At 35.6% G+C, this 12,050-nt stretch overlaps 1 protein-coding gene across 6 annotated transcripts in view; it reads left to right on the forward strand.

Annotated features, from left to right (window-relative positions):
* VPS13B (vacuolar protein sorting 13 homolog B) overlaps positions 1-12,050 on the forward strand; it is a 391,004-nt gene that overhangs the window by 251,712 nt on the left and 127,242 nt on the right. For all 6 annotated transcript variants that reach the window (XM_015856029.2, XM_015856025.2, XM_015856028.2 and 3 more), the window contains exons 32-33: positions 4,959-5,085; positions 6,666-6,809. In XM_015856029.2, the coding sequence (XP_015711515.1) occupies positions 4,959-5,085; positions 6,666-6,809 (271 nt within the window). The remainder of the gene's footprint in view (positions 1-4,958; positions 5,086-6,665; positions 6,810-12,050) is intronic.

Here is a 12,050-nt window from a genome sequence, read left to right on the forward strand (position 1 = left end):
TTGAAAGCTTTTGAGATACTTTATCGTGTAAATGCTTTAGCAGAGTTTACACAGAAAGTAAATCCTTCAGATTTTCCCACCACTTCTCCTGGAGTTTAATATCTCTAGTAATATCTCATGGTTTTGAATAATTATTGTAATTATATTTAACTCTTACAATGTGATTTGGAAAGAAATTAATGTTGCTTTGAGACTAGTGTTGGATGTTCCATGGAGATTAGTGTTAAAGTGTTCAAGAGGGGTTATTCTGGAGTGCCCAGGTGCTGCCTCTGGTGCTTCCAAAGGGCAATGCAGGAGAAAAGGGGGAGCCTTGAGCACTGGGGGGAGGAGCTGTGGGTGCCCTTGCTCAGAAAAACCTGTCCAAATACCATGCAGTATGGAGGATCAGCAACCATAACTCTTCCCATTATGACATGTTTATCCTTCACTGTAGATGTTATAAAAAGCTCCCTAATGGTGCAATATATAAAAAGAACACTAGAAACAGTCAGACAGTTCTAATAAGGTTATGTACAAATGAAACCTGTCCACGTTTATTCCCTTTACCAAACAGCATGTGGGGAACTGGGAATACTTAACCAAAAGAAGTTTTCTTGATTGAAAACTGCTTTTTCAGCTTGCAGATCTCCTCCTCCCTCTCCCTCCTCTCAATGGAAAAAACAACAGCCCTGAAGGAAATAAAGAAATATATCCTCTCCTGAGGCCTCGCCCCCATCCCTGTGCAATCCTTCCACAGCTCCCAGCAGCAACTTCTGCTTCCTGCAGCCTGAATAAACTCTTTTAAAAAAAAAAAAAAACATAAAAAGAAAAAAAAATTAATTGAGCTTAAAAGCATTACTTCTTTGTGTGGTAATGAATTGAGTGTGGCAATATACTGCATTACAGTTCTGTCCTTGGCATTTGACCATCTGGAACAGCTCTCTGCAGCTCTCATTGAGTATGTCAGGGAGCCAATGATCTGTTGTATGAAACTGAACAAAATACCACTCCTGCTTTGCAAGGATCCTCAGAAATGTTTCCTGCAGATTTTTCCTTGAATAGTTCTCATTTTCATGCTTTTTTGGAAAGCTGAAGTGCAGCTTGCCAAATCCTAATAAGGAAGACCAAGAAGAAGTGATCATCAGTAGATCTATGTGTGGAGGAATAGAAACAGTTCCCTGTGAATAAAATAATTCTTTTGAATTAAAATACATTTGCATTCAGGCTTGTATCTCAGTTGCTGTTTTTACTGTACCTGAAATAATGTTTGTATTCATGTTGTACAAAGCGTCACTCAGTGACAGAATACATTATTTCCTTTTAATCCACAGCATAGAAATGTTGTACATCATACTTAATGAGATGAAAATTAGTTTTACTGAGATATAATTGCATAACAATAGTTATTCTGAAAGGCCAGATGGTGTTTGTTTGTTCATTGTCTAATTTTGGTCAGTAGATATTCCTCAAAGTGTTGTAATAGTATTTCTCTGCCTTGTGATGAGTCTTTGCAACACATCACAGAGCTGTAAGGATGTGAATTGTTGTACCTATTGTGAGATGGAGTTTGGAGGCAGGATGGTGTTCATTTTGATAAGTTTCATTAATTTTTAGATATCCCAGTGCATTTGTGGATCAGTAATAAACTGACTTATAGAGAATATAGAGAGAATAGAGAGAAAACTGTTTTTAAGTCCTAAGTTAGCATGTTAATTATGACATCTTCAGTTTGCATTCCTCATGCTTCTGAGGAAGACTATCTGATTATGTGGGATATTCCATGCTACCACTTTAATTTTGGTTTCCAAGTTATGGAATTCTGTGTGAGAATTCTTCTTTCTGTAGACAGTAAACTTACATGGCATAAAAGAGCTCTTTGATATCACAGAATTGTAGGGATGAATGATTGTAGAATGAAATATCATTCATGTGTCTGATGTAGACGCCTCTGTTCATTGCAGAGGAGTTGGACTAGATGATCTTTAGAAGTCCCTCCCAGCTTAAATGATTCTGTTGGTTACTTCCTCAGTGATGTGCTTTAAACTCTAGTTTAAGTATCATTAAAAAAAAAAAAAAAAAAAGATAGTTAAGAATAAGGCACATATTTCCAAGTTTCATACCTAGGCCATGTTTATTTCTTACTGGCTTATACTTGCTGCTCGTTAGAATTATTTCTTTTCCACATAAAAAGACCAAGTTATATTCCATATTGTGCATTTCCACAACACCGCTGTACCTCTGATTATTGCCGCATCATCTCTTCGGCAATCCTTACTCCTCATGTAAATTCAAAGTGCTTCTAGGTGGCTGTAATCAAATGCTGATGACTTGATCTGATGCAGTCTAATGTTGATGCTTTGATAATGAAATTGTTCTTCAGATTTCTTTTTCTCATCTTCACAATATTTTCTGTCATATTAATCATTAGTTAGATACATCTTTGCTTTCGAGGTACTTCCAGACTTCTGTATCTGTCAATTTCCCCTTTCACATCTTCCTTCGTTTGCTTCAGTTCATCTACACCCACTGCTCATTCAGCCTCCTCACACCAGTAACCAGGGCTGCCGCAATGAATTTTCAAAAAAGCATTTGCTCATTCCTATGTTATCTTACAGGTTTAATTTCCTGTGAACACTCACAAAATTACTGCTATATCTTCTTTCCAATTGTTTAAAAAAAATCTGCTGTATTAGTGTGTAATAGAAACAATCATAAAACAGTGGTTAGATTGCCACTGTACTCGTGCTTTTACCTGCAGTGCTGTTAGCTGTTCCTTTTTCCTCTCCAATCTGAACTGTAAGCCTTTGAGGACATTTTTGTCCAGTGTTTTCACCTGTGGTTGATATTCTGTGTCCACATAATTATTCTGATATAGCCTAATTTTAGAACTAAGCATAAGGCACTTCCAGATCATTTCATAACTGTTTTGCTGCCTTGTTGTTCTGCATTAACATATGGACTTTGAAATGTGCAGGACTTCTAAGTGTAGAAGATCAACTGCCTTAACATCTCTAAAAGTACTAGCTTTTTCCTTTTTTTTTCCCCCTCCTCTCCAAGACAAATATATAACAGATGCACAAATGAACCATGGAATGAATGTGCTGCAGACACAGAGCCATCATTACAGTCTTCACAATCAAGTTTTTTCATAAGCTCATGTGGCGTACACCTGTGTTAAGTTAACGGTGCACTTAGGTGCAGTGTGGAAGACTTAATAATTCAAAGTGGAATTTGTTTCTTTGTTCCTTTTGTGCACTTTCTCATATTCTTTTCCCCTTGTTATTTAGTGTGCTCAGTTTGCCTTCTGTTTGTACTTACTATTATTTTGCTAATGCTTGCCTGAGCTTCAAGTCCACCAACTAGAAATGTGGTAACTAGTAAGTAGAGCAGGACAGGAATACCACGTAAGGATGATTTAAAATAATGGTATAAAAATCAGCAGTTGATCTGTATTACCCAAAGAACGTAGTGTATTGCAGGTACCTGCTCAGGTAACATTTGAAAATTAAGAAATGGGTATCTTTATAAGCTGAAAAGTAATTTGAACAATGATTGAGAGGAGCCAGTTGTAGGTTTGGGCATTAAAAAAATAACATGCTATTACAGCTGTTTCATTTATCAGAATCATACTTAGTTGCAGTTTTTTGTCCCATCACATGGAAGTTTTTCATAGAATAGTTCTACTACTTAGCTCTTTCATTTTCCTCAGAAACAAAGGCATTTCTTTCTCATCTTTCTGTGAAGGGGAAATAGGAACTGGGAAGAAAGTCATCTGGTTTAAATTTAGAAGGAAGGTGATGGCAGGGAGAGAAACATTTGTTGACCTGGCAAAATCTAAGACTAGTTTCTCAGTTGAAGATGTATACTAACCAACAGCTGCTCTGCTTTCTAATTTGGGGATCTAATTAAGAACAGTTTGGCTTCAGAAACTGTCATTGCAGGCTGGCAGAGCAACAGGTGACCTAAAACATTCAAAGTTTTACTGGAGGATGGTAATTTTTTTGGTTACAAATCAGGTTAGTTTTAAGTATACTGCCATAAGTGCCGTAAGTAGTATACGCTCTACCTGACAGGGACTGGGAAAGTCATTTGAAGCAAAAGATGTTTGTAGCATGCCACTTCTATATACTGTTGTCCTAAGTTAATTTCAAAGCCTACTACATGTTTTAAGGATACTTAAGTAAATTGTTAGGGAAATTTGAGTTATCAAAATAACAAAGACATTAAACTGTCATCTGTGGACGTGTTTGTTGCTGAAAATATATCTAAGCCTGGCTTTCAGTCATGTCGTATCTATTTTACCTCATTTCTGCCTAACTCTCGGCTTACAAACCATCAGCATTTGAGATTGCATGCATTTCAACAGAATCCAGAACATACAGCTGAGACTGAACAGTAGCTTTTTGATCATTTCTAGTGTTCTCCTTGGGGTATCTGGTATTTCTATAAGTTATGATAGGTAGAAAAAATTACTAAAAGTCTGCGTTCATGGAAGGACTCTGCCAGTTTGAAGTGTGTCCTCTTTTAAGGGCTGAGCACCATCTTGATCTCATTACATCTTTTTTTTATTATTATTATTTCTTGATCAGAGCCTCTCACTTGGCACTTTATGGCAATAGATTTTGACCTGACCCAGAAGATTCTGGCCATTTGGCATGTGTTGTCATAAACTATTAGTGGTCTGAACATAATGGGCATGTGCTTCTAGGCTTAGTTATTTGGCTCAAGGAAAAGAATTTATGAACTCAAATATGATTCAGGTTGTTTTTTTCATGAAATGAAGGGCATTATTTCATCACAATGAAAATATTAAATGCTCACTGAGGTAGATACCAAAAAAAAAAAAACCCAAATTACTAGTAAAGCAGTTTTGTGCTACATGCTGGATGTAATTATAAATACAAGAAGTTTTGCCGCACAAAATTTCTAATGTGATTTAATCCAATCTTATTTCCCCCTTATTTTCCCCTTCTTTTTAGCATAAGACGGCATCAGGAAAGGAGAGCCATTTTGACTCCAATTTTAACAGATTTCACAGTTCGAGTAACTGCTGCTCCTGCAATTATTTTTACAAAAATTGATGCTCCAGAGAATTTACACCCCGAGGTTGGTATAAAATTTGGATAATCTTAATACTTTACAGTTATACTGTTTCAGTTATCAGGTGAGATAAGTTTTCAAACACAGACATCACAAGCTGCAGGGAAAAAAAAATCTTAATTGTTAACAGTAACATCTTCTCTCTGCTGGATGAAGAATTTGAGTAAGGCATTTGATATTAAAGACAGCCTGTCCCAATAAGCCTGTTTGCAATTCAGAAAATGCTCATCCTTAGAAGACTTGTGATGGAAAGGTGTTGAGAAGAGGTGCATTACAAAACATGGTATTCACAAGCTTCTCATATTAAAAAAAAAAAAAAAAAAAAAAAAAAGCAACAAAAAAAACCCTGAAAATACAATCTATACATTGTCTGTAAAACACAATTTGATCTGTGTTCTTTTTAGCCAGGCTTTGAAGCCCACAAATTTCCACAAATCATCTATTCCCTAGTCATTATTGTCAGGACTTCAAGTTATTCCAGATTTAACAATCTCCTTTACCAGTCTATGGGTCAACTTGTTCATGAGTAGTCTGTGAGGCATTTTGCACAAATAAGGTGTTGGCTCTCTTTTTGGTATAGAGTTCAAAAATGTAAAACGTTTTATGTAAGGGAGGTGCCAATAAGTTTTAGTCAGCTCAAAAGGAATCTTTCTCGTGATAGCTACCTCCTGGAAAGAACAGATCTAGTGCAGAAATATAAAGGGTATTAGGTGTGTGTTACAACAATGTAGTAGATGTATGCAGTTGGAAAACAGATAATGCCTATGGAAAGAACAAATTGACAACTTAATGTTTTATGCAAAGGGTCATCACAAATGCAGATGATAAATGTAAAACAAAAATAAAGAATAAATAAATATCTGAGCTTTACTCATCCTTTTATTCATGAATTCCAATGTGTTTGCTATTTAAATTCTTGTTATCTATTCACTGGATGACATTCTCTGATGGAGAGGTCTAGTTTAGATTGCCTAGAGCTTGAACACTGTACACTTAATTCTCATGGGAAGAGATAGTACTTAAACAGCCCTTCTGGACTGATCCTCTGTTTCTTCTCTTTGTTGCTTGTTATCAGTAGGGAAGAGGTTTTCTTGTGCTAGATAGCATCAATAGAATAGTGACCACACAGCTAACTTTGCCAAGGTTTGTCTGGTTTACAGTCACAGAGAAACCAGGTTGGTTAGCACTGATTTCCAGTTCCTGATTTACATGACTTCATTGTAAAACAAGTAGAGTTTATGTTCCAACAAAAATAAAATGTTTCTATATGTATTCCTTGCCAAAGAAATAAAACCCAAAATCTGATAGTCCAGTGTTTGATACTACCAAGAAATGGAAACAAGACCTCACACAAGATGCTTTCCTTGCAAAATATGTCTTTATAGTTACATACACTGTTGAAAGCAAAGCAAAGGATATTCCACATCCTAGTTTAGAATGCTCAAATACCATACTCTACTAAACATCAGTACTATATGTCAGTGCTGAAACAGATTAAAACAGTGGATAATAATACAGTTACAAAGAAGCTGCAAATCATTTGCTCAGTAGCTGTTATCTAATATTTTCCCTTCATTTCTCCATAGGAAATTTTGGTATGTGGTCATTCTTTGGAGGTCAATGTGACAACAAATCTGGATTTCTTCCTCAGTGTGGCTCAAGTACAACTTCTCCAGCAGCTGGTAGAAGCCAATATGATTGGACTGGAACCTTCCAGTACTATTAATGAGGTAGGTTTTTCCCTAGTTGCAGGTGATTTCTTTTTACAATATTGCAACAGATGTTTACATCATCTACAGTGACAAAAATCATACAGGTGACTGAAATACGTGCTTTATTGATGTTTTTTGGTCAGTCTTAAAATGCATTGTAATGCTCTTAACAGTAGAAAGAGTATTACTCTAGTAGGAATATCATTCAGTAAATTAGACTGAGGTTATTTTGCAACAGCTCTTTACAATGATGATAACCACTACTTAAATTAAATTTTTTCTCTCTAGTTTGTAGAATTCAATCCTTCTCTGAATCTTCTTGTATTTATTCAGTAAGTGAGATAATGGTAGTCAAGGGGTACTTTATCTTCAGAATTATTAATATCTCCTTGTAGTGTTCAGCATCTCTTGAATTTGCAAGGCAAGACACAACTCTTCCTTTCCAAAAATCTAGCTAATGAGACAGCTGAAGAAACTTTTCCTTCTTCCTGCCCACACAGATTCTGCATGAATGTGTGTCTGGATGGAAGTGGGAAATAATTTAGAGCAGCCAAACTGCTTGTATTCCTCTCTCCTCATCCTGTCAAATCCCAGAAGTTGTTTGTAGCCTTCTAATCTATGTATCACATCAAACTCCTTCTTTATCCCTTCCAAATCATGGAGGAAATAAAGGATGGTTTTTTCACAATTGTTGAAATATGAAAGATAGAGTAATGAAATGCTATCTATCTTTGTCTTCCCTGGATACTTTACAGACACGGCCTCTTTTGGATATGAATATTATGAATAAGTATGTATGGGAATATCTTTAATAATTTGTGATGCAGTATTTTCCCATTGTCAGCAGAATGGATGGAATCAGATTAGCCCTACATTTGTATAGGTGCCAAGAACTTTAATTTTGAGTTGGCGCTGAAGTCCTGCACAACTGATGTAGACCATATAAATTTATAAGCAGTTTACTGAGCTATTTCTGTAAGGCTTTTTGTTGACTACGTCCCAAGATATTTATTTGTTCTTCATTATTATCTCCCTTGCATTTTTTAGGTCCTTGTAATGAGTAATGGAATATTTCTCTTTCAAGGCACTGTTTGATTTCTCATTAATAAGTCTAAAACTCTTATCTTGACTCACTGTACTGATAATTTAAATACAGCATTGTGCTGTGCTTGTTTACTCCTCCGTCCATTTCTCTCTTTACTATTCTGCAGCCAAATGTGCCTATATGGAAGGCACTCCATTTTATCTTCATAATGTTACTTTAGTCAGCAGAGTGAAACACTGTATGCAGTTCTTTTCATTTCAGTGAATCAAGTAAGGAGCCCACACAGAACTATTCATACGTCACACCTGCTTATTATTTCTTTACAAGAATCAAAACATAGTTTAGGATTCTTTTCCTTGAAGCAAGACTATTAATGTCAAGCTTTCCAGTGTACCTTCTAGCAATTCTTTCTGTATCTTCCGGGTCAGAGGTTACATTACCTCTTTGGGTAACTTTTCTGTGATTAACTCTCACTCTGGCAAATCTTCATATCTATTTTGCTTGATAAAGGTGTTAATCATTGCTTCTCAGTGTTTCATTTCAGAATCCAAAAACAATGGGATTTCATTAATGGCTTATCTACACACGATTTTGTTGGAGGCATTAGTTGTGCTTTGATGGATTTACACTGATACAGGACTTTTTGCATTTTAGTCACTATTTAAAGCAGAACTAAAGAGTGAAATTCTTAGTGATTTATGAACTTCGGTGAATTAGAAGATTTAGCAAACTTTAATGAAATCTTGTACATTTCCAAAATGAAGCTAGAAGTGTTAACTGGAAACAACATTTGAAGTAGCTAACTGTATTTTAAAGCTGGAAGAATAAAGAGAAAATACACTGGATACATACTGGCTTTGATTACCATTGGAAGAGTGTTTCTCATCTGAATTGGAGGAGAAAAATAGGAAAAAAGGGTGTGTGTGAGGAAGAGGGAAGCAGCACTAAAGCTGTGAAAAAACCTTACATTTTCCCAAATACATTACTAGATCAAATCCTGAGGATTGTTGAGCAAATATAAACATCATTAATCTCAGTTATGAAACTTGATTTAACTTGAAGTTTGTGGTAAATAGAAGGATTAAGTAATTGTCTCTTGCCTCAAAAATAATATACAATGTGTTGCTCTCTTGTATGTTTTGGTTACGTATAAACAGGTAGTTATCAAATTGGAACTCTGAGTTTAATCTTTAAAGGTGTGATTTCCAAATGGTCTGCATTTGGTCGTTTATAGAGCAACGCTGTAAGGTATAGTGTAGACAAAAAATAATAAAGAAGTGATGATTTATGTGTAAATCTTTTTCTTAAGTGCTTTAATATTCTGTGAAGAATTTCATGCCAGGTCTCCAGTGTGGTGTTTTTACTTACAGTAAGCCCTAATTTTATACTCTCTTATAAATTCATCTTTGATGTACAGTATACCTATTATACTGACTTCTTCACAGAGTGTAGTCTGTTGTTGCAAAGAATATCGCTTTGATCTGCTTGGCAGTTTTAAAGGATGGACACATATGTGGTGTATGATAAATTACTTGAGGGGTAAAGAATGTTGCTGCCTTTTCATAATTATTCACTATTTTAGAATTAATATATGCCAAAATCTTACATGAAGAAGATATAATACTTGCACATGGAGAGCAGAAACAGAAGTGCTAGGAAAAGAAATATGAGAGTGAAGTGTGTGTTTAATGTGCTATATTTCTTCAGTGATGCACCTAAGATCAGAGGTGAAATTTTAATAAAAGGAATATTCTCTTGAAGAAAAAAGTCTTTCTTTAAAAGTTTCTTAAACAGCCTTAAAAGCTTAATATTCTACTAAAAGTCTCTCAGGACAAATGATGATTGCTTTTAATACTGATTAGTGATAGAACAGGTGAGTTCCCAAGGAGTTTATTGCTTAGTCTGGCAAATCCATTTCCTGATGTCCATCACTTAAGTGGAAATTTTTGGCAATAGAGCATCTATTTGTCATACAAGCATTTAGAAATGGAAACGACAAGAACTCCTCTTTGAAAAAGAAATGAAATACAAAACAGCACTCTTCGTGGTCTACTGCTTTTAATATAGCCATGCATGGATAACTTATCTTACTGCAACTCAGTACATCTTCTACTCCTGAATGTAAATATTGTCATTCAGATCATTAATCTGTTTTTGGGGTGGGGTTGTTTTGTTTTTGGGTTTTAAGTTCATACCTATTTCACAGAATTTGAATGTCACACAGGTATCTAATATAGTGATACAGTAATAGAAACAAGTATAACATATTTTTTGAAACAAGTACAACTGTATGCCATCTTTTCAACCCATCATTCCTTTCATATTCACAAATTTTTAATTGCATTGATAAACATAGCACTCAACAATCAACTGTTGCATGTATGGAAATATTTGCACACACTAGAAGTAGAGACTGAAAAACTGTCTCTGTTTTGGATCCCTCTAAGACCTCTGACATTCTGTTGTTTATTTCTGCCAACTGAGCAGTGAAAAAAGTTTCCAGAATTCTTCAGTTTACTTGCTGTCACTGTATGTAATATGTATTGTTTGTAATTAGAACACAATAGATCCTGCACAAGTATGATGGTTAAAAAAAAAAGAAAATTTTTCCTGTTCAACTTTAGGAGAAAGCAAATTTAGCTGTTGAGGTGGTGACGGGTAGATGCTACTGTACTGGTCAATTGGTCACACACAATTTGACAGGGGATTGAAATGTCTGGGTGGGATTTTTAATTATAACAGGTATGCATTCCAAGCATAATTTGCATTAATTGCCAGTATCCAGTGGACACATATTGTCATTCATCTGGGAGCAGTGTTGAGCAAGAAGAATGGAAAGCTGGTGCAAGAAGGTCTTTGTTTTCATATAGAAATTCAAGGCATGGCCTGTTGATGTTTTCTGCTTTTATAGTATCTGTTTCTAGGTATTTGACTTCTGAGTGCTGTGTCTAGTCTTTCCAAGCACAGACCTCAGCAGCGTTCATCAGCCTGCCAGATGATGTTTTGCTTCTAGACCTGGCTGTTGGCCAGTCACTTCGAGTGAACCCCGCCAGCAGATGTGACATGTTCCATAAGGCTTAGCCCACACTCGGGTAAATTGCAAAGACAACCCACCAGCTTCCTGAATAAATGATATTAATATGAGGGGGAAAAAAAGCAAAAGTTATTTCAACTTTCATTTTTTGTTCTTTTACAATAGAAATTTTTGGTGTCTAACTAATTTAAAGATTATACATTTTGTAACAGTCAGGATGTTACCTGTAATCATCACAAGAATAGGAAAGGCTGGGGGATGTAGAGCTCTTATCTGCTCAGAACCCAAACAATACTACCAAACACCTCAGCAAGTGATGGGGAACACACTGACTGCAGCAAATTAACTGTCAACTGAGTTGTCCAAGATGGGAAAGCCAGACAGATATAATCTATAGCAGCCAGTTTCTCTATAGACTGGCTGAATCAATCTCTATTGATTCATCACATTAGATACAATGCAGGAGTATCTGCAGAAGATATGTCATTCTCTGTCATTGCAGATTAAGCTTAGGAAAACATCTCTTAAGTTGTGATATGCTGCAAAATCCTGGCTCTAGAAGTTTGGAAGAGTATTCCTCTATGCTTTTTTACTTACACTTATTTTTCATATGCATGTCTGCTGCCACAGAACAGTAGTCTAAAAAGTCCCTTGGTCTGACCAGTGGGGCCATTCATATGTCCTCTTCTAGCAGATAACTTCAGTTTATGGCACTCTCACCAATCTCCTGTTATTGCTTCATGATATGGTAAAGAAAGTGATTGTTGGCAGATATGTGCAAAAGTGCAATTACAATTGCATTTCACATAAAATTTGACAGCAGAATAGCTAATGGAGTTCATAGCTATCTTTTTTTGCAAATGATACTTTAATAAAGTGAGCTCTCTTGAGCAAAGAGCAATTAAATGAAAATTTACATGAGCTTATTGTTGTATTACTACTGTGGAGAAAGAAAAAAACATCAAATAGTGTCCCTTTTTTAATTGAAAACAAACATAACTTTGTTTTCCATTTGTATTTTGTTTAAAAATAATAAAAATCAGAAAACTGGTAAAACAAGTTCCAGATAATACTACTTAAGAAGTCAGACAGCCAAAGTGTGAAGTGGCAGATGCACATGTTACACAGATGTTATGTCAGCTGGTTAGTATCCTTATGGAAAGCTTGTGTAATTGGAAGT

This window comes from Coturnix japonica, chromosome 2 (genome assembly GCF_001577835.2).
Source record: "Coturnix japonica isolate 7356 chromosome 2, Coturnix japonica 2.1, whole genome shotgun sequence".
NCBI classification, from domain to species: domain Eukaryota; kingdom Metazoa; phylum Chordata; class Aves; order Galliformes; family Phasianidae; genus Coturnix; species Coturnix japonica.